The sequence below is a fragment of the Mustela nivalis genome, assembly GCF_964662115.1.
Source record: "Mustela nivalis genome assembly, chromosome: 6".
Classification (NCBI taxonomy): Eukaryota; Metazoa; Chordata; class Mammalia; order Carnivora; family Mustelidae; genus Mustela; species Mustela nivalis.
In genome coordinates, this window is record NC_139025.1 from 117,169,939 (window position 1) to 117,191,858 (window position 21,920).

The following is a 21,920-nucleotide window of genomic DNA, read 5'->3' on the forward strand; positions in this document are numbered from 1 at the left end:
CAATGCTACAAAAGTCACATACAAGTCCTCGACTTCACCCTCTGTTAACAAAACGGCAAGAACGCTGTTTTATAGAATATAAACAGAAATAGTCTTGATGTTCTAACAGAATTATACAAAACCATAAGAGAAGGCTTTTCAAGAATACCTGTAGTTACCTAAATTGCAACTTATTTCTTTGTGAAGTTAAGCTCACATAGCAGAACCACCTGTATATACAATGAAAGCATTCAAAAATGTAACAGCCGAAGAATCAGAGTATTTTATTCAGAATTTTTTAAAATCACCATCTTTTATGAACACATCGTTTTAAATAGTAAAATATAAATCCAACCCTTCCTTTCCTATATCTCCGCCTAGTTAAAGACTTTTTCTGGCAAACTGGATTTGAAGTCCTAAGGCACCTAACTGTGGCCAAGTCCAACTACCCACTACCCTATTGGCTCAAAGAAAACCCCGCCCCGAACAGCCACAGTAACTGAACATCAAGGGAACTCCAAGAAAGGTTGTCCCCGGCTACATTTCTAGTCTCTGATGACTCTCCGCCCCTCCCCCCAACAATCACCGCTGCGGAAGCATGGTCACAGCACGAGCAGCCACTCCACCGCAAGACTCCAACGAAAGGACCTTGAACACCTCGCCCCAATAATTACAATTCGGGGAGGGGGGAGTGGCAGTGATCATGCTCCCAATCTCCAAGGCTGAGCGGTGCCATCGACGCTGCGTGGAGCTAAGCAGAGACAACAGCTCTGGCACCCAGTTCCCCTGCCCCAGGCAAAAGGCATGGCCGAGCCACAGGAGTAAGTACTGACACCTCCGCAGCTCAGAGTCAGCGGGAGCCCCTCCCATCCCACCGAGACGTAGGGCGGGGCAGATCTGGGCGCCGCGACTCCAAGCCAGACCGGACAGCGGGCTTTCCCGAACCCCGCCTCACTTGCCAAGGAGGCGGAAACCGGGGGGAAGGGGAGGACGGCCTGGGGGAGTGGCATCGCCGCTCCGTACGGCCCCTCCGGCCAACCGGATCCCGAGAAGGCGGAGGCAAGCCGACTTCACGCCCCCTCCCAGCCGCGCCCCGAAGCCACACGCGGGAGACCCCTTGCCCGTCCCCCCAACCCCAGCATGCCAGTGCGCGGCTGCCCAGCCGAGGCCCCGCCCACCTCGGGAAGACAGGAGGGGTGGTCGACCGCAAACAGCACTTAGCCAGGGCCGCCCCGCCCCTTTCTCCACAATCGCACGCGCGCGCCGGCCCCGCCCCTGAACGGCGGCGCGAGAGCCCGCCCCCTCCGCGCGCACCGGGACTACGCTCTCCTCCCCCTCCCGCACGAAGAGCTACCCCGCTCCGCCCCCCACCCCCCTCACACATCCACACACCTCCCGCCCGCCTGCTCTACGGGAAGCCGAGGAGGTCAGCCCCCCCCTAAAAATACACACCCTCGAGTCCAGCGCTACCCTCCACCAGGCTCCCCGCCCCGACCCAGGCCCGGCGTGCTCTCACCGCAAAGCTGCTCCGGCCGCTCCTCTCTGCGTGTCCCTCTCGGCGTGAGCCTTGGGCTCAGCAGGGAGGCCCCGAGAACGGCGCAGGCACAGGCCCGCCGAAGCGGACTGGCAGCCTCCTCTCCGCTAACGAAACGGTCACAGGCCCCGGTGCCCAGACTGGGAAGGAGGGAGGGAGGGAGGGAGGGAAACTCCGAGGGGGGAAGGGGAGGGGGGGAAAGATGGAGAAACCGTCTCCGCCGCCTCTACCGCCGCGGCCGCTTCTCTGTTACCCGGGAAATCCCGCCCACTCCCCCGGCCCGCCCCGCAGAGGGAAGACTCAATTTCGCCCCACCACAGGCCGCATTATCCGCCCGTCAAAGGTTTAACCAATCGCTGTGCCCTGCCTGCCGGCTGCCCGCCCCTTCCCCCTCGGCTGGGAGGGGAGGGGGAGCCGCTCACCTTCTCCACGCCCCTATTGGCGGGGAGCTTCCCTAACTCAACCCCGCCTATTGGAGACGAATTGCAGAATCCCACCCCCACGCCTCAACACTATTGGAGGAAGCAGGGGAGCTCTTCACATCTCATTGGAGGACTCCACATATCCCGCCCCGTGCGGTCTCAGCCACAGGCCCAACAAGTCGGCTCCCGCCCTCGCCGGTCATCGCATTGGAAGGTAAGTAACCGATGTGGGGTAAAATGTCCGTAAGTAAGACAAGCTCCGCCTCCAACCACCTGATTGGAGATCTCGGCGCCGGTAGCAGCCTCCATTGGCCAGGACGCCCGTCTAGAAAGGACCTGACTCCGCCCCGCGCGAGGAGGCTGAACCTTAGCAGTCCTTTTGTGGAATGTTTACACTAGAGACTGAAGTGCAGAGAGTTCCAGGGCCCGAAACAGGAGGGGGCGCGGAGCTCAGCAAGCTGAGATCCGAAGCCCTGGGACTTGAAGGGGAGAGGCACCAGCACTACCACCGTGGAGGATCCCTTACAAGAAAAAAAAAAAAAGAAAGAAAGAAAGAAAAAGGAAAAGAACCTCATTCTATCCAGTTCTCTCTACAATTTACATTTCCGCACTCTGCCTCCTTGTAAACACAAATATCCAGAGCAACCGGATCCGTACAGCTCCTATCAGTACGTACAGAATTAAGAGCTGAAGACCAAAGCCGAAAAATAGCCCCAGTGGTTGCCAGCGCTCTGCTAGGGGTGGCTGCACACCTCTAACACCAACAATCCCTAAACTTGAGTATGCAGTCCTAAGAGGGCGGAGATAACCAAAAAGAAGGCAGGGCCCTAACAGCCACCGCCCTGGCAAGCCTCCGGAAGGCGGAGCATGAGGTGTAAGGCGTTTGCGATCTCCCGGATAGATCTGGAGGCATACTCCAACTCGAACTGAATCAGAAAACCAAACAGGCCACAGTATAAATGAACCTTCACCCCACGCTTCATACAAAGAATAAAAATTCCACAGTTGATGACAAAAGAATAGAATGGCTGTTCACCTACTCACACTCCAACAAGTGTTAATGGCTGTCCCTAAGCCTTCTCTGTGTAGGTTATAGTGCTTCAACCGCACAGAGACAAAGTGCTTGCAATGCCTAGGTTGCTTTTATTTATTCACCAAATGAGGCGGAGAACTGACGCTGGCCCTGCTTTGGGGGGCGCTCAAGGAGCGCCAGGAAAGGAGGGGGCGGGACTAGAATTTTCCCGCTCTCCGGCAAAAAGGCTACTCCCCCGAGAGCCCTGTCAGTCCCCAAGTGGCAGGCCCCAGGGAACCCGCTCCCAGGTCCTATCTTGTCCTCCCTCTGCAATCCACCGGAGACCGCAACGAAACCAGCGCTGGCAACAGGTGGGTCTGACTCCAAGGATGGCTTCCAGCCGCAAGGACAAGGCACTGAACTGTGAACTCCATGAGTAGCTAACTGATGAAAGACAAACCCTGCCCAAAGACGGAGCTCTAAATAAGTCACACCAACGAAAGCGACCCTCGAGTCAAACCTCTCCGAGGTTAGGAAGAAGCGACACTTATACAGAACTTATGGAAGGTACCTTTCACTCTGGGCCGTCCCCTGCTCCCTAGACTGGGTGCCACACGACGCTCCACCTGGACGTCAAGAACCACTTCGAATCCAAGCAGGATTGGGCCGCCCCCGACTCCTCTGCCCAGTAGGGGGTGAACCACCCCGGACCTTGCTTAAAGCACCCAGGCCAAGCTTAGGGTGCTCAGAGTTTTAGATAAAGCCACCTACGGACAAGCTACCAGCGTCCGCGGCGCTCTCAAGTGAAATTCAGGGCGATCTCGTGGAAGTCAAGAGGCGCGGGAACGGCCAGGCCACAGGGTCAGAACTTTAGTAATTGGCCCAGAAGGCCAGATCCACCCCTCCTCCCCAACCGTGCAGAACCCCTGGAGCCGAGGCCCCCGAAATCCACTCAAGCCGTTAACCCCTAACTTCATCGCAAAGCTACCAGATCTCGAGCCTTAGAGGAATCATTGTGTGCCTTTCAGCTCTCTTCGCCCCCCTAGCCCCCCCCCGCCCCCCCGCCAAGAACTCCAAACCCGGGACTTCCGGGCGGGAGCACAGTTCGAAGGAGCAAGGCGGGACTCACATGTGCGGAGCGCGCACACAGGCTAGGGGAGGGGGCGGAGTACAGGGGGTGGACTTCCCCCTCCCAGCTCGCTCGGGCGGAGGGGGCGGAGACTATCTATCTCACCAATCAGGAGTGGGGGCGGGACCTTGCGCCTCACGTAAGCCGCAGGAATCCTCCCTCCGCCCTTCACGGAAAAAAATCCTAGCAACTTAAACTCCAGCCCGGCCTCCGATAGGCGGAGCTCTGGAGAATGTCATCCAGTCGAGAACCGAGAAGGAAAAAAGGGAGTATCGTCCAGCCAGTGGAAGACAAGAGAAGGCGGGCCCTCTGGAAGAGCCCGAGGTGGGTGGAAGAGAGAGGGAAAGGCCCCGCCCCTCAGCTCCCCTCCGGGCGGGTTGCACAAGCGGCCACTGGAGTAGATAGTAAACAGGCTAGGCCGAGGAGTGGAGGCAGGGGCAGCTCAGCGCTCCGTGGGCCGCGGCCCCGGCGCCTCCTCTCCCCGCGTCGCCCCACCCGACCCCGGCGGTTAGCGCCGGCGCCCCGCCTTCCAGCCCGCGGCCGCCATCCCGGCTGACAGGCGCGCCCCCCGCGCCCCTCCCTGCCCGCTGATGCATTTCCTTTTCCCGATTCCGAGCGTGGAGACTGTTTTCCCAGTTTCCGACCTTCACTGCCCCTTTCAGGCCACCCCCTCGTGGGCGCGCTCACACGCCCGCGCCCCCGCCCCCGCACCTTCAGCGGGCAAGCCGCACGGCCGGGGGAGGGGAAGGGAGCCGCCACCGCCGCGGCCGCCCTGGGGTGGGCGGGGAAGGAGGCAGCTCCATGTTTGCAAGGGGATCAGCTGGGGCCGCGGGTCGAAGCCGCCACCGAGTTCCTGGAGGTTTTCCGCAACCCCGGGCCGAGTTCCGCGCGGGCTCGCGGCCTGGCGGGTTCCGGCGCCGAATGCCGGCTCTATTGCCACAGCCCGGGAGTTCGGAGAACACAGACCGGCGCTCCGCGGAGCCGGTGCCCAGGCGCGGGGGGCTCTTTCCGGTGCCCTCCCCCGCCGCCGGTCGCCCCTCCCGCAAGTCCGGCATTGCCCCCGCCCCCAGAGTCCATAACAACCGCGGCCCACGGCGCCCGCGCCTCTCTGATCGCGCCCACCGCCCCCTCCGCCAAGTTTGCGGACCGAAACAAAACCTTCCGGGCGGCTGCCGCCCTCACCCAGCACGGTTAGCGGGGAAAGCTGCGGGCTCCGGCTCGCTCGCGAACTCCAGCTCTCAACCAACTCCGGGCGCCGCGGGCTCAGTGGGCCTGGCCCGCCGGGCTCAGGCCGCCGCCCCCTGCCGAGCCCGCGCGCCGCAGCCCGGGCTCGGTTCCAGTCGGCGTACGGAATATCCCCTATTTTCTTCTTTACAATAATTTTTTTAAAGGCATTCCAGGAGCGAGTGGGGGGGGAGGGAATCTCCCCCTGCCCGCCCCTTACCCAGTCCGCCTTCGAAACCTACCGAAACCGACTGCTCGGTGAAATAAACTAGGCAGCACGGCCGGCGCACTGGCGACCCGGGCCGGCCGACCCCCTCCCCACGAATCCGGCCCGGCTTGGAAACACACACACTGGCGAGCGGGCGGCGCCAAGAGCTCTCCTTCCTGGCCTGCCCCGCGCCTCCCTCGGCCGCCCGACTCCGAGCCTCCCCTAGCTTCGTCCCGGGGCCCACGGCGCCCGCACCGTGGCGGACCGGCCAGAGCCACTGGCCGGCGAGCTAGCCCCCCAAACGCCCGAGATTGGGGAGACCAAATTAAAAGCAGCTGTTTAACATACCTTCCGAGCCAGGCGAGGAGTCCTGAATGGGGAGGAACGCCTCCCACGGGCCATTGGCTCCCCGGCGCTAGCGTCAGTCAGCCTGGGCCCGCCTCCTCCCCTCGCTCCACCTCTTCCCCTTCATTGAACGCTCTCTTCCTCCAAAAAACATTAAATAAATAAATTAAACTCGCCGCGAGTGGGAAGCGCATCCGTGGCAGAGACCCCCATCTCTCCGGTCCCGCCCCCTCATTTCTTGAGACCCGTGGACTGGAAGGAGACCTGAGACTCAGAGATCCGCAGGGTGGACTCGGAGGAGGAGCCAGCGGGGCTACCCGGCCCCACTTCCTTCGCACTCACACCCCATTTGGAGCTGGTAGGGGAGGCTGGCGGGGACATCCTAGCGACTGGCTGGAATGGCCCCACTCCCCAGGCTGTGTAACCTAGTCCGGTCCGGCCCATTCTGTTAGGCGGCTACCTAAACGAGTGGTGTGAGCGGTTAAGTCCCGCGTTCAGGCAACCGGCGCTGGTCTGAGCACCTACCCTGGGTGAGGCAAACACATTCATACTGCACCTGCTTCTGAGTGCGAATACAGAGGCTGGATGAGATGCTCTCTCTGTACCCTGCAAGGGCTCCAGACCTACCCGAGTTGATGTTACAGCAAGAGCTAAGTAAGGTAAGGCAGAAATGTCTATATAAATAAACATAGAAGCTCAGAGCAGGGAGATTCTTCCTAGCTGAGGAAAACTGGGAAAGTCTTCGTGGAGGAGATGGCTGGCACTCAAGGAGGGTCTTTATGCTTTCATCAGGCAGAAATGAAAGGGGTCAAGTCATTTTTAGCAAAGGGCACAAAGGGGCAAGTGGAAAATATTGGTAAGGACCTTCAAATGTGGCTGTAGTAATGAAAATCAGGATTGGAGAGATGGAATCAAACAGCAGAAAACTTTAATACCTGGTTAAAATTCTTAGTCTTGCACAACATAATGTGCTAGCAGCATTGTTGCAGGACTACAGGCTCAGAGCTGTGGTTTAAGATGCTCGACATCTCAGGAGCTGGATTGGTTCTGAGAGTGGTTGAGTGAGGAGTGCCTATAAGCAGCAAGGTGAGGCACAAAGGCTATTGTAATACTGGGTTTGTAGACTACAGACATCTTCTGGTGGGAGCCATAATACATGGTGGAACCAAGGGAAATTTTATTTTCTCTCTCCCAGCCACCCAATCCAGAAGGCCTTGTCTTCTGTATCTCTCAAGTCAAAAACTCTCAGATCCTTCCATGAATCATTTGCTGTGCTTGTCCTGACTTCCAACCAGAAGTTGAAAGAGGCTACCCTACATCTCTGTGTTCAACAGAGCTAAGCCTGGGGACAGAGCACATGGAGTGAACAAGAAAGACCTGTGGATTGAGGCATCCAGAAAAGGAAGTTCATGTGGTCAATGTGGGATGTGCAGAATGTGAAAGGCTTTAGAGTCCTGTGGGCAGAGTGGGGCCTGATACTAGTTAGGCTGTCCCAACAATTCAGATGAGATGTAATGAGCACTTGACCAGAGCAGTGGCAGTGGGAAGCAAAAAGAATTAAAAAGGAGAGATGTATTTGAGAGAGACTTAAGGGGCCTGGGTGACTAATTCAGTTTTGATGATGGAGGGAAAGGAGTCTGTGGTCTGGTAGGTGAAGAGGTAGTAGAGTTTGAGGCTAGTGGCTGGGTAATCTGGGTTCTAGACATAGCCTGGCCAGTGACTGGTGATATATTTTTAGGCAAGTACTTCTTCCCCTGGGCCTGTTTCCCTCCTGTAAAAGGAGGGTGGAAATTGGAGTAGAAGGGTAGGCTCTAAGAACCCTTCCCTCACTCAGCATCTATAGGGAAGGGGATTATCTAATGGGGAGGGAAGCTTGCCATTAAGGAGAGAGGACGGGTTGGAAGAAATACTGATTTGGGAAGGACAGTGGATCATCTCATGTGAAATGGGGACTAGAATTTGGGAGGTAGCTTGATTCATGGAATCATTGAAGGAGAGGGTGTGGAGCAGGGAAGACCAGGAGATGTGGACTGTGTAGTTAGTAGGAGGCCCAGTACCTAGCAGGGCCATGGAGGTCAAGGTTCATTCTCAGACCAGGGGGCTCCCTAGGGTGAGAACCAAGTTTTTCTGATTCAGAATAGAAATCCCCTGATGTCTGGAGGCCCATCTCAGATTTCTACTTTTTTTCCCAAGAGGTTCTGCCCTAGATGAAGGCATAACAGATACTGTGTGAATATGAGATGAGGCATAGTAGTAGACCAGAAAGAACATTAGTCTGGAAGTTGAATCCCATGTTCTTACTTAGTCTCTTTTTATTATCCATGGACCATCCTCCTGTCCGGTACAAGAGTGCAACAGCAATCCTTGCCCTGTTATGAAGATCAGATGTGATGATTAAATGTGCTTTAATACACCTAGTAAAATTCTGAGCTTCTGTGGAGGCCAAAGGCCCAAGCATTTGATTGTAAGCCTAAACAGCAAGTGGTATACTGTGGAGGAAGTAATGAAACATTTGCACCCGGAGTAGTTGCTCCACTCAGAGAACCAGATTTCGCTGATTTCTCTACCCCCTGAAGTGCAACGGCCTGTGGCAGTCCCCACCTGAACAGCGCTCCTAGACGGAGCTCCTTGAGGATAGCCGCTCTACCTAATTCACCTCTGAGCACCCAGTGCCCATAGTAATCAGGCACAGGATGCCCCTTGGAAGGGGTCCAGGGATTATTGTTTCTGATTCAGTACACTGATGACTACATAGGAGAAGGAGTCCCAGACTCTTTGGGAAAGTAATCATTTGTTTTGGTAACACTAACCCTCTAGCTGCTTTGGTTACATCCACCCTACCCCTCCCCCACTCTGTCAGGACAAAACAGTGAATGGATACTGATGAGGGCCTGCCTTCCAGAAGTCACATTGGGAAACCAGGTTCTGCCTCCTAGGAGGCCACTTCTGTGTGAGTTAGGGGTTATTTTCCTAATTATAGTTGAGTAAACAGAGCAGTAGTGTGACTTGCCCAAGTCAAGCCTGTCTGGACCCAAAGCCTGAGCTTTGTCCACTCCCCCATGTGCTGTCTCTATACACACTAGGGCCCATGATCCAGTTGGAACTCGTGGAGAAAAATAGCCTCCCTCCTACCACCTTACCTTACCACCCTAATTCCAAGGGCAGTTTGTCCCCCAGATAGTTCCAAATGATTTTTGGCCCTTTCCAAAAAAATGATATTCCAAGAGGCAAGATATTTCTCCCAACCACATACATACATGCATCCTTACCTCACACCACCACTCAGAACTGCCACACCTAGGACACCCTGTCTCACAGGCATTGTGCATGTGCGTGTGTGTACACCCTCATTCACAGAAAAGACTGATTTATTTCTTTAGGGTGCTTATGGTAGGTGTGATTAAGACATTTAAGGCCCACACTTCAGTGACTCTGCCAAAAAGGTGTCAGTGCCAATACCCTGCTGACAGAACCCCTGCCAGCTGTAGAGGACGGTTGCCAGTGTGGGAATACCCACGTGAGGGGCATTTGAGGCTTGCTCTCCACTCCCCATCCACACCTCCCTATAGGTTCAAGGGGAAAAGCTCAAACTATTGGTCAGAATCCCAGTTTAGTCACCTCCTAGCTGGATGTCATTTGCAAGTTATCTTCTCAATTTCCTTTGTCTATAAACTAAGAATAAGAATACCTACTTCAGTGGGCTGTTGTGAGATGAAAAATAAAGTGTGCCTGCGGTGCTTGGCTAGCTCAGTCTGTGGAGCATGGGGCGCTTGATCCTGGGATTGTGAGTTCAAGCCTTGTATCAGGCATAGAGAGTACTTAAAAAAAAAAAAAAGTATGCCTAGCATTTAGGCAGGGCTTCACAGACCTTCTTCTCCTTCATCTCCTCACCATCCCCTCTCATCCTGGCCTTTTACACCCAAATTCCCTCCTTTTGCAGTCTGAGAGAAGAGCCCAGGACTGGCCTAAAAGACCCCGCAGTGGGATTCTACTGTGTGAAAACCATTTCTCTGGCAAACAACTGCCTTAGTTTGTACTACTCCATATTTCTAATTTCTGGGTGGTTTGGAGGCTTGGAATTTTTTAGTGGGTTTCAAGATTGCTACTTACAGCCATGAAATGTCTTCCCTTCACTGAGCATTAATAAAAAATAAGTAGAACATTATGTTCCCTAGTTTACCTGGCTTTACATTTTCAAAAAAAAAAATTTTTTTTTGGTATGTCAGTTGTTTGGTGACTTCTTTTTTTTTTTTTGTAAAGCAGCAGGTTCCTTTGCTTGCAACCTTACTCAGAGTCCTAATATGGAAGAGATAAACGTGGCCCTTGCTGTGGTTGGAGACAGCCCAAGCACTGCAGTCTCCACTCTTTCACCTCCCATTCATACCACCTCCCTTTCAGCCCCTGCCCCGCGAGACCACGAGTGAACCTACATTTCCAAATCCTGTTCATTCATCTTAACTGCTCCTTCCACTGACCAGGCTGGGAGACTACAACCTGGCCATGTCCTCTGTTACTTGTCTATTAATCAGAATTGTTCACAGGTTTTTTATCCTCTCCTTAACATTGGTAACTCCAAATGTCTCTCTTCTCTTCTTGCCCTCCTCTTTCTGTTCTCACCCACTTCCAAGACCTCCAGCTTTTATCTAAACTAAGTCCCCAGGTGACATCTCCAGCCTAGTATCTGTCCTGAACGTCAGACTCCATACATTCACTGGCTGCTGCCATAGAATAAGGTATTCATTCAAGGTCAGCGAAGCAAAGGAGACCACACAGGATGAAATGACTGACCTAAGCTCAGTTGAGCATGGGGCCAATTTTGAGGCTTTAGACAACTACATTAGCTTAGAGAAGTAGCCAGCTTCTGATGTCGGGGGAGGGGTGGAAGTGAACCTTGAGTTGGAAGGGGCACTGTGCCTGTTTTGACTACCTTCTAACTACATCTGTCTTTCTTTTCCTTTTTTCATCTCCATCTGAGTCCTAACAACCATGAGGGACATATTACCCTGAACAGGTGAAAAAGGATCATTGCTCCCAACCTCCATTCAACACTTCTAGCTAGGATTCTGATGTAGCTAGTATGTCCACCTTGGCCTTGGCTGGAAAAAATATGGGTGCTTAAGACTGCAGTATGCCAGTGTAACTTAAAGAGAAGTTGAATCACTGTTGTACACCTGCAACTAATGTAACATCATCATGTGTCTGCTATACTCAATGAAAAAAAAAAAAAGGCTGCAGCATGCCAGATTTAGCTTATAAATAGATTTTTATAAAAGTGATGGTAAGTGGTGGAAGGAGAATAAACAGGTTTCTGAGAGTGCTGTCCTTCCTTCTGTAGTGAAGACCCAGTCTCCTCTGTGGTCAGTTAAGAGTAACAATCCACAACACTTGATATTCACAACTGTTTTGATGGTAACTATAGGGCAGATACCGCCCTCCCCCAAGAGAAAATCTGTTTCCCACCCTAGTGGGAGCTTTTAGTTCCTGCCCTTGTTAAGAGAACGGTGGTCTGTGGGTAGTGACCAAGGACTAAAGCAAATGTAAGAACCTCAGCAGGGAACTCTGGGACCTTGGCTGGTTAATTCCTTGACTCTGACTCACCCTGTCAGCTCCACATGGAGTAGCACAGAAAACTTCAAGGTCTAGGCCTTGGCCTGGGGACTATCTGCTTTCCAAGTTGTGGGCCAAGTGGGATGGGACCTAAGACAATACAGGGAAGGGGCAGCAGCTTGAAAGAAGAGACTTTGAAAACAAGCTTAAAACTAGGGATTGGGAGTCAGAGCTGACCCCACCAAAGAAGGGCCTGATGGTTCCTCTATAGGAACTCACATTGTCCATCAAAGAACTAGCCCCTTAAAGAGTTGGAAGGTCTGTGGTAGTATCATCTGATGAAGCTGCTTCTTTTACAAAAAGGAAGCTAGGAGTTGGCTTGGGTTGAGTGGTGAGACCTCAAAACTACTAAAGAGCTCAGTCACTCTAGGAAAGCTTTCTTCCTGTCCCACTTCCCCCCAGGTCTCTGATCTGCGAGTTTCTGTGTGCATGTCTGCTTTTAAGAGTCTCATCTCCCTCAAGCTACAAAGCTAAATAGTCCAGTCTCCCAAGAATTGGTCCCAATCTGTCATTTACCTGCATATGTGGTGACATGGAGATTGACAGTGGTAGGCCTCCTACGCTGAGGGTGTCAGGGCACACTACTGCAGGAGTGCCATCCTGACAGGGACAGGCACGATGAAGGGACCAATGCTAGAGACAATAAGTTAGATGAAAAAAATAGCACTCAAATGGGAAAAAGCCTGAGTTGGCCCACAGTGCTCTTCCCTGCCCCCCTGCCCAAACACTTTTTCTTTATCTTACGTTCTCAGCTATATAGTCCACCATTTGATAGTGGATTTTCTTGCTTTGTTCACCAACCTCCTGTGTGAGAATCTTGACTTCCTGAACAGATCTAGGCTCTTTCTTGGTCTTCCCCTTTCTTTCCCTCTTCAAACACCTAGCTCAGGTAGGCTCACATTTTGAGAAGTCACTCTTCACAATGGTAAAAGCTACAAGTAAACTATGGCAGTAGGGGAAAGCTATTGATCCCTTGTTCTCAGATTTAGGAAACATCCGTTTGTTAACCTTCCTTAGAGTCAGGAACACAAACTAAGACAGTGTTTCTGGCCTGGCTCATCCTGTCACTCAACCACCTACCAGGCAGGACCCAGGAATCTGCGCTTTTATGGAGCTCTTACAAGTCATAACCTCACCAATCCTCAAATGTGCAACTCATGTATAACTTCTGAATTTGCAGAACACTTTGGTTACAGCCTCTTCAAACAAAAGACAGTTCAAGGCCAACTCCTCCAGATCTCTTATCATTAATCTCATTTCCTCCACATTTTCCCAAACCCCTCTAATTTCTCAGATTTCGCTGTTCACCTCTTATGCTTGCTTGCTCCCAACAGAACATACTCATCCAGGGAAAGGGTTGGCTTAATCTTTTGTTCTATACTTCGGCTCTTGATTAAAGTAAAAAGCTCGAAAAATCTGTTGGGAGATCAGGAGATGGATCCTTAGAGATAATCTAGTATAAGAGTTAACAACAGGTGGTTTCAAATCAGATGACTGGGGTTCTTGATTGGTTAATTAAAATTTTCCTGTACCTCAGTTTTGTTTGTTTGTTTTATCAATACCTACCTCAAAAAATTGTTCTGAGGGTGGTGAGTAGTATCTAGAAAGCACTTTGAACAGTTTGTGGAACAGAATTAAGGACCCAGTAGACATTAGCTATCACTTTTATTTAAAAACACCCCAATATTTGCACACTCTCCAGGCCAGAACTGCCCCAACTGGGCAGGCTGTCACTGGTCAACAGGGAGTAGCTACATGGCATGGGGCATGGTGCTACATGGACAAAGCTTCTGGTTCCATTCTGAGAGAGCGATGCAAATGAATGACTCAAGATCTTCCCACAAAGACCAGTGTACCCCTATGTATGGTGTTTCCTACAAGAATGATCCCTTTGGTACTCTGCAGACCTCAGGATCCTACATCAGGAGGTCCTACCTGGGAGTACCAGTCACCAACTCTGTCACCCTATATGCAGCATGGGCTCAGGATCAACTACCTGGAATTTAGGAACAGCTCATACTCTGAAAGGAGAGCTAAAAAAAATTCCCTCTGGTTTCCAAGGACAAAACACTACCCTGATCTTTGAAAGAGAGCAACACAGTGAAGAGGCCACCAGCAAACCAACCTGAGCTCCAGTTCTACAGCAAATCACTATAATCTTCCAAACCTTACCTTCCACATCTATATAGAAATAGAAGGGAGTGAACATACGAATCTCGCTCAATTATTTTCAGGTTTGAATGAGGTAATGGGGGGAAAAGAACCAAGCACAGAGACTGGCACCCAGCAAGCCCTCAACTGGTGGTTTCCTTTGCCTGCCCAGAGCTAGGGCTGTGGTCTATGGATAAAGCAAATGGCTCTTAGAACTGAAAGTCTCAGATACCTAGGTCCCTCCCTGCCTCCCCATCCCTCCCAGATCAGCTCTTGGACCCCCTTCTCACCTTCCCGGCCCAGAATGCTACTAAACTGATGAAGCTAAAAGGGTTTGATCATGTTGGTATATTTATATGTAAATACAAAACTGTATCGCTATAAGATATTGATATGAACATTTACAATTATTTTCTGAATCTGACTCAGTCCATTGATGTTAAATACAAAATGAAAAGATTGTAAAAATAAGAATATATACATTCAAAGAGCTTATTATTACAGTATAAAATTATTGAGGTCTGATCAGCTGCCAACCTCATCTGGGATTTTTAGAAGGTTTAGGGGCTCCTGGGATTTTCTTGGGAATGTGGAACACTGGGGACTCTTGATTCCATCCCTGGCACATCAGGCTGGGCAGGCTGGGAGCAGACAGGGACAGGATGGGTGAATAGGGGGCAAACAGTGATTGCAGGCAACTGCCCTAGCCAACCAGGGGTTAAGCATTATATTGACACAGAGCCCACCCAGCCTAAGCTCCAGGTTAGGCTGCTAGGCAGGAGGAGATGGGCATTTAAGTGGACAGGGCCAAGTTACATAAGAAAAGGAACTTTCTAGCAGAATAAACTGGGGCCCCAGTTCATTCTCCTAAGGAGGGATTCTCATAGTAATTTTCTCTCTCTCACACCTGGGCTCCCTCTCCTTTCTTCTAAGACTTCGTACCAATTGCTCTTGGCTCTGACTGCTCATCTTTACTCCCAGACCCCAAGCTCCAAGGGACAGAAAGAGTGAAGAGGGGTCTGGAGTCACAGTGGAGGTCTAGTCCTCAAATTGGCAAAGTAAACAGAGTAAAATCATTAGATAAGGTAATTCATGCTGAGTTAAACCAGTGTCACCACAAATCAGAATTCTCAGCTCCAATATCCTGGAAAGAGATAAGTCATTATGTAAGAATGAGGGCCCGTGGCAGGAGCATGAGGGGTGAATATATGTGTGTGTCCTCTTTACCACTCTGGCATCTGACAAGAGACATGATCCCCAGCCCCAGCTCATCCAGGATAAACAGTAGGGTCCAAGAAGCAAAGAGTCCTGAACTGCAACACGGAGCCCCAGGAAAGTCTACAAAGGAGTATCTCTGTGTATATGTATTTATAGAATACCACCATATTATCACATACAATATATATTATATACACACATACATATGGACCCATACACATAAGTGCGTGCGCACACGCGCATACACACACACATACACACAGAATGACAGAAAAGACTGGAATACACGCCCTATGTATAAACGTGCTTGGCACTCGGGACGTTCTCTAGAGTATGTAACTTGGTCAAGCTCTCTGTGAAGGAAGGTGGATGCTCACCAAACCTCCCCATCAAATCCTAGCAAAGGGAAGGAATGGGAAAGAGACCTTGAGAAGGGGAACGGCACTGGGAAAGGGGGGAGGGAGTTTCCTTCCCCACTTACCTCGGGGCCCCTGGCAAAAACCAATAGCCACAATTTGGTTTTAATAAGGCACAGTTCGATAGCAGGTGCTGGGAATTAAGAACACATTGCTGCTGGACCCTTCTAGTGGCAATTTCACCACAACTATCTAGCCAAAGGGAAAGGCTGCCTTGCGTGCATGAGTGAGCCAGGAGACACGAGGAAGAGGTTGGTCCATTGCTTCAGCATAACTGATGGCAACCTATAGGCTCAGCGGTGTCCAGGGTAGTTTAAGGAAGGCTGGCCAGCACGTAGGAGGATCGTGGGACAGTTACTGACCCTCCATGGCCAGGAGGTTGTGACTGGAGGGCACCATGCCCTCCCTCTCTGCAAACTCCAGGATTGCCTTGTAGCAAAAATAGTACTGCTCAGGGGTCTGGATGCTGAAGGCCCTCTGGGTCCTCATGCGGGACACCGTCTGGAACACGTTAAGGGTGCCAAGCTCCTCCAGCTGTGCCAGGCAGATGTCCAGTGAGCAGAAGGTACCTGAAGGAAGGAAAGAAGTGGTCATAACTGGTCTGTCTCTCCTGTCTATCCTTCCCTCTACCAAATGAGACAGGCTGGATGAATGAATTCAAGGGCAAGGTGCCTCACGGTACATAGCCAGGTGGCCTTAGACCTGAAAGGATTCAAGGAGGGGGTCACTTTGGAGTGTTGGGGGTCCAGAGGAATGAAAAGCCTCTTGACTAAAGACAGTACTGCAGGTAATAGGAAGAGAAGGTGGGAAGGTGACATAGTAGAACTACCTGCTTCAATCTTAGACAAGACAGAATGACAGCATTCCTACACCTGGGCCCTAATTTTTCAGAGACTCCACAACTCTTCCACAAAGACCTAACAGAAACCTATTCTTTCTGACTTTCTCCTAAAGTGACCTCTGAACTACAAAGACCAGCAATCCCTGCAATGCACATCCCTTAAGGTAAAAGCTGCTAACTAGCTCTGGAATGACAGCACAGCTCCAGGGTGGGGATCTCTTTAAGGAGGGGGATGAGAAGGAAGCAATAGACCAGCTGAGCTCTCTGAACATCCAGGTGACAGTGATGGGGCCAGAAGATAATCATGCTGATGGGATGTGTAAAGCATCAAGCCCTAGTGGCCCTGGCCTCTGAAGTATATATTTTGGCTAGCACAGCTGGTGCCGGGGATACCAAAAGGACATTAAAGAGGAATTTTTCATGGCAGTTCACTACTGATAGATCAAATTCTCACAAATTAGCATCTAAGAGCTTTGTTATTTCTCTCCCATCTTTACTACCCCTGGATGCTCTGTAAGCTGCCATGTCATCAGGTATATTACCTGTCCTGCCTATGCCTGCGCTGCAGTGGACGACAATGGGTGGCTCGGGGCACTGCCCTTTGGAGCGCGCTCCCATGCTGCTGACAGCCAGCCTCTGCTGCTTCCTGACTACTCTCAAGAAGTCGATGAGAGAAGCTGCCGAGGAAGGGACACCATAATCTGGCCAGCTCAGGAACTGAAAGTGGGTCACCTGGCGTTTCTGCCGCTCCTTGGATGAGAAAAGAAGCAAAAGTTAATGAGGTCATTTCAGCTTACCCCTGACTACATTTGGCTTTTCTAGTTTCCCAATTCCCTGGTATCCTCACCAAGGTTCCTGCCTACCACCCTCAACTTTCTCCACAATTGCTTTTCCACAAGCCTAAAGGAAAGGCTAACTGTCTGAAGAGGTCAGAATTCCCTATGTAGGACCCAGATTTCTTTTAAGTTTTGTTCCTAAGTAATGCCATTGTTGTGCTGAGACAACATGGATATATTGGCTCTGAGTTGAATATCCATATCCTGTTCCCAGGAAAAAGAAATTAACTTATAAGCTGCCTGGATTTCTGCCTATTCCCTCTGGAAATTTCCTTTACCATAAAAGTTCTCCCCCAGCTTAAAAACCTCCCCCAGCTAAAAATAGAAACTGGGATTTACCTCTATGTTGTGAATTTCTAGCGTTGTTTTTTTGTAATGGTTCATGTTCTCCACACCTAGATTGGTCACCGTGAGGAAGCCAAATTTGATCCGAGAGTCTCTTTCTAATGGCCAGTACTGGCCACACTTTCTCCTGCCACCCTCCTCAAACCTGAAGACAAGACAGAGCAAGGTAAGCCTTCCATCCTTCCTTTCCACAGCAGAAAGCTATGATCTGCTGTACCCCGAAGAGCAATGTCATCTCTTGCGTAGCTTCTAACTTACACCTTTGCCTCTTGGCAGAAAACGTGGGAAACCTTCATTCTAAACAGAGGTAGCAACAGCTATTCTTGCATATACTCATTTAGCAGACATTTATTGGGTGCCTGTTATACCATTTGGTGCCTTTCCTGATACCTCTTGCTACTCCTCATATATCCAGGATAAATACTGGGTGGACAAAAAAAGAGAGCAGAGAAAATACGGTAAGCCAGATGAAACTCCCTGCCCTGTATCTCAGCCACCGTTCATTCTCTTCCCCAATAGGGGCACTTGGCTGAGAGAAGTGGGAAAGGCCCAGCTCCTGGGAGGCTAGCAGGAGGTTTAAGTGAAGGCCTAAAATCCACCTCACTACCCTTTTAAAACAAAAAAAAAACAAAACAAAAAAATTTTTTTTCCAAGATTTTTATTTATTTACTTGACAGAGATTACAGCAGGCAGAGGCAGGCAGAGAGAGAGGGGGAAGCAGACTCCCAGCTGAACAGAGAGCCCGATGAAGGGCTTGATCCCAGGACCGACCCTGGGATCATGACCTGAGTCAAAGGCAGAGGCTTTAACCCACTGAGCAACCCAGGCGCCCCCTCACTGCCGTGTAGTGGTTCGAATGCTCCAAGGTGGTATTTCTTGTACTACCACCTCTCCGAAGCAAAGGTGGTTGTGACTGTGCCATGAGAAAGGGAACTGAGCAAAGATTTTCATTAACATTTTTCTCCTCATCTGAAATAGGTTCTAATTATCATAATGATAATGATGATACTAATGAATTTGTAATTCCTCAAGTTTTGGCAGATATGTAGACCAAAATTTCAAAAGGATTCCTTTCATCAAGAGCTTCCTGCCTGACCAACTATGTTTCATCTCTCTTTTTACAATTCTTTTACAGGTGGAAATACGAATGAGCAGAAAAACTGCCAAAAGTAGTAGGGAAGGAGAGAATAAAGGGGAACTGGTAATTTAGAAGCCAGGAAGACTGCTGCCCTTTGGAAGTAGGGAGCAGGTTAAAAGTGAATTGCCCCACGTTTGCTTACACTTCCTTTAGTGGATAAGGCCAGGACCTCAGAATAGCCTATAACTGGCACAAGGTCACCAGAGCCAGGGATTAAAATTTTGAAAAGTTAGATCAAAACTGTGACAAGTTAGATCTATCAATTCCCACCATACCCTGGCTTTGTTAATTCTGGGTCAACTAAGACAAAGCTAAAACATCTCAAGATCTTTGCCATGGCTTTCCTAATCCTCATTGTTCTATGAGCTAAACTCCCCTCTTGAATCTCCGATGTTTGGGAACAGGGTGGAGGCAGAATGCAGAGGGAGGAAAGGGGAAGAACTCACCGGGTGGTCATGACAATCACCAGGACTTTTTGCTCCCATACCATGAGCCAGAAATCACGATAGGTATTCTCCAAAGGGCCTGGAATGGAAGGATAAGACAAGGAACATTACCCTGGAAGCCCTTCTTTCCTTCTCAGGAATTTCTGGGTTTTTTCTTTATCTTTTTTTTTTTTTTTCAAAGATTTATCTTATTTATTTTATTTTTTATTTTTTTTTTTAAAGATTTTTTAAATTTATTTGACAGACAGAGATCACAAGTAGGCAGAGAGGCAGTCAGAGTGAGGAGGAAGCAGGCTCACCGCTGAGCAGAGAGCCGGACATGGGGCTCGATCCCAGGACCCAGGGATCATGACCCGAGCCGAAGGCAGAGGCCTCAACCCACTGAGCCACCCAGGCGCCCCTATCTTATTTATTTTACAGAGGGAGAGATAAATTTTTTTTTTTAAAGATTTTATTTATTTGACAGAGAGAGAGAGATCACAAGTAGGCAGAGAGGCAGGCGGGGGCGGGGGTCGGTGGGGAGAAGCAGGCTCCCTGCGGAGCAGAGAACCTGACTGGGGCTCGATCCCAGGACCCTGGGATCATGACCTGAGCTGAAGGCGAGGCTTTAACCCACTGAGCCACCCCAGGCACCCCATGGGTTTTTTATTTTTAAAGATATTTAATCATTTATCTGACAGAGATCACAAGTAGGCAGAGAGGCAGGCAGAGACAGAGGGGGAAGCAGGCTCCCTGCTGAGCAGAGAGCCTGATGTGGGGCTTGATCCCAGGACCCTGAGATCATGATCTGAGCCAAAGGCAGAGGCTTAACCCACTAAGCCACTCAGGCGCCCCAGGAATTGCTGGTTTTTTTCCCCTCAACTAATAACTCCAAAGCACAGACACTAGCTTCCCTGCTCTTCTTGGGGCATCCCTGCTATTCAGGGTGGTCCGTGAACCACCAGCACCAGCATTGTATGAGAGAGTATTAGAAATTAGAAATCTGCGGGCTCCTGGGTGGCTCAGCTGGTTAAAGCCTCTGCCTTCGGCTCGGGTCATGATCTCAGGGTTCTGGGATCAAGTCCCACATCGGGCTCTCTGCTCAGGGAGCCTGCTTCCTCCTCTCTCTCTCTGCCTGCCTCTCTGCCTACTTGTGACCTCTGTCAAATAAAGAAATAAAATCTTTTTTTGAAAGAAAGAAAGAAATGTGCAATCTGCATTTTAACAAGATCCCAAGTGAAGTTGTAGGTTAAGTTACAGTTTGAGAAATACTGTTATGTACCTTCCCAAGACTCTTTTTTTTTTTTTAAAGATTTTATTTATTTATCAGAGGTGGGGGGGAGAGAGCGAGCACAGGCAGACAGAATGGCAGGCAGAGGGAGAAGCAGGCTCCCAGCCGAGCAAGGAGCCCGATGTGGGACTCGATCCCAGGACGACGGGATCATGACCTGAGCCGAAGGCAGCTGCTCAACCAACTGAGCCACCCAGGCGTCCCCCTTCCCAAGAGTCTTACCATCAGGGTTTGAACTGGCACGTACACACAGACAGTGTCAACTGTGTACATGCCTCTAGCTGTTTCCATCTCCCTAAAGCCTTATCATCATCAGTAGCCTACTGAACCAATCCCCTTCCATGTCCTGTCAATGGTCTCCTTAGGCCCAACATGCTTGCGAATCAATCTCTTTCTTCAAAATTAGCCTTCTCTCTCTCCTTTCCCATCTCTGTTTAAAAAAGTATTGGCATTCTTAAATCACTCAGTCTTAAAAAGTTGCAGTCAACTCTGACTTCCCATTTCCTTTATCTTCCAGAAGCAGTCACTAAGTTCTAGAGACTTTTTTTTGTCTTTGGATTCTTTTTGGCTTTTATCATGCCCTCCCGACCCAACTTCAAAGCCACAAGGACCACACATCATCTTTTGTCTGAGTTACTGTAGTACTGTTTTGGTTTATTTTTCTGAATAGGACTCCTCTTCCAGTCTATTCTGGATACCCCTGCCAGCTGAATCTTTCTAAAAATTTGCTTCATCACAGGGGTGCCTGGGTGGCTCAGTTGGTTAAGCATTGACTCTCAGTTTTGGCTCTGGTCATAGATCTCAAGGTTGTGAGGTCAAACCCCCTTTCTAATACTCAGTGTAGAGACTGCTTAAGAGTCTCTCTCTTCCTGGAGTGCCTGGGTGGCTCAGTGGGCTAAATCCTCTGCCTTCCACTCAGGTCATGACCCTAGGTTCCTGGAATCAAGCCCCACATCAGGCTCTCGGCTCAGCGGGGAGCCTGCCTCCCCCTCTCTCTCTGCTGACTTGTGATCTCTGTCTGTCCAATAAATAAAATCTTAAAAAAAAAAAAAAAAAAAGTCTCTCTCTTCCTCTTCTGTCCCTTCCCTGTTCTTTCTGTCTCTCTCTCTCTCTCTCTCTCAAAAATAAATAAATAAATAAATAAATAGAAATTAAAAATTAAAAACTTGCTTCATCACAACATAGACAGCTCTTGATGACACAGCTGGATCCAAACAGCTTAACCAGGGGTGCCTGGGTAGCTCAGTAGGTTGAGCCTCTGCCTTCAGCTCAGGACATGATCTCAGGGTCCTGGGATCAAGCCCCGCATCCAGCTCTCTGCACAGCGGGGAGCCTGCTTCCCCCACCCCACCCCAACCCCTGCCTCTCTGCCTGCCTCTCTGCTGACTTGTGATCTCCCTTTGTCAAATAAATAAATAAAATCTTAAAACAAAAACCCCCAGCTTAACCATTTAATGTATGGGTCTTATATGAATCACTTTAGTTTGTAAGAAAAATCTCATCTCAGCAAACATGGTGCCGAGGGTAATAGCCACATTGTCGAGTTCTCCTTTTAGAGTTAGAACCTTCACAGGGCTGGGCACTCAGTGGAAACTCTGAACATACTTGTGGGCCAACAATTCCCTTTAAATCAAGGAAGTAACAACTTGGGATAATTCCCTGTACTTTCCCAGTCCTTCTTCCTCCTCTGCTTTCAGAGAAGAAGGGCAGTATCAAGGGTTGATTTTGTCCTGGAAGTCTGCTGGTTTTACTACCATTTTTGCTAAAGCCTTTTAGTAGCATTAATATTTTATCACACT

At 50.2% G+C, this 21,920-nt stretch overlaps 2 protein-coding genes and 1 long non-coding RNA gene across 4 annotated transcripts in view; 1 reads left to right on the top strand and 2 right to left on the bottom strand.

Annotated features, from left to right (window-relative positions):
• Positions 1–6,109, bottom strand: part of SIN3A (SIN3 transcription regulator family member A) — a 69,398-nt gene extending 63,289 nt beyond the window's left edge. The window contains exon 1 of one of the 2 annotated variants that reach the window (XM_082735833.1): positions 5,857–6,109. In XM_082735833.1, the coding sequence (XP_082591959.1) occupies positions 5,857–5,910 (54 nt within the window). In that variant the 5' untranslated portion in view covers positions 5,911–6,109. Of the gene's footprint in view, positions 1–1,495; positions 4,092–5,856 lie in introns of those variants that run through there. The other variant, XM_082735834.1, reaches the window with a different exon arrangement.
• Positions 712–16,686, top strand: LOC309867275. Its single transcript, XR_014313089.1, has 3 exons — positions 712–800; positions 16,200–16,250; positions 16,605–16,686. It is a non-coding gene; the product is annotated as an uncharacterized lncRNA (long non-coding RNA).
• PTPN9 (protein tyrosine phosphatase non-receptor type 9) overlaps positions 13,109–21,920 on the bottom strand; it is an 85,223-nt gene continuing 76,411 nt past the window's right edge. Inside the window, exons 10-13 of the mRNA XM_082735856.1 lie at positions 18,852–18,930; positions 17,262–17,412; positions 16,629–16,836; positions 13,109–15,814 (exon numbers count right to left, since the gene is read on the bottom strand). Of these exons, the coding sequence (XP_082591982.1) occupies positions 15,600–15,814; positions 16,629–16,836; positions 17,262–17,412; positions 18,852–18,930 (653 nt within the window). The 3' untranslated portion in view covers positions 13,109–15,599. The remainder of the gene's footprint in view (positions 15,815–16,628; positions 16,837–17,261; positions 17,413–18,851; positions 18,931–21,920) is intronic.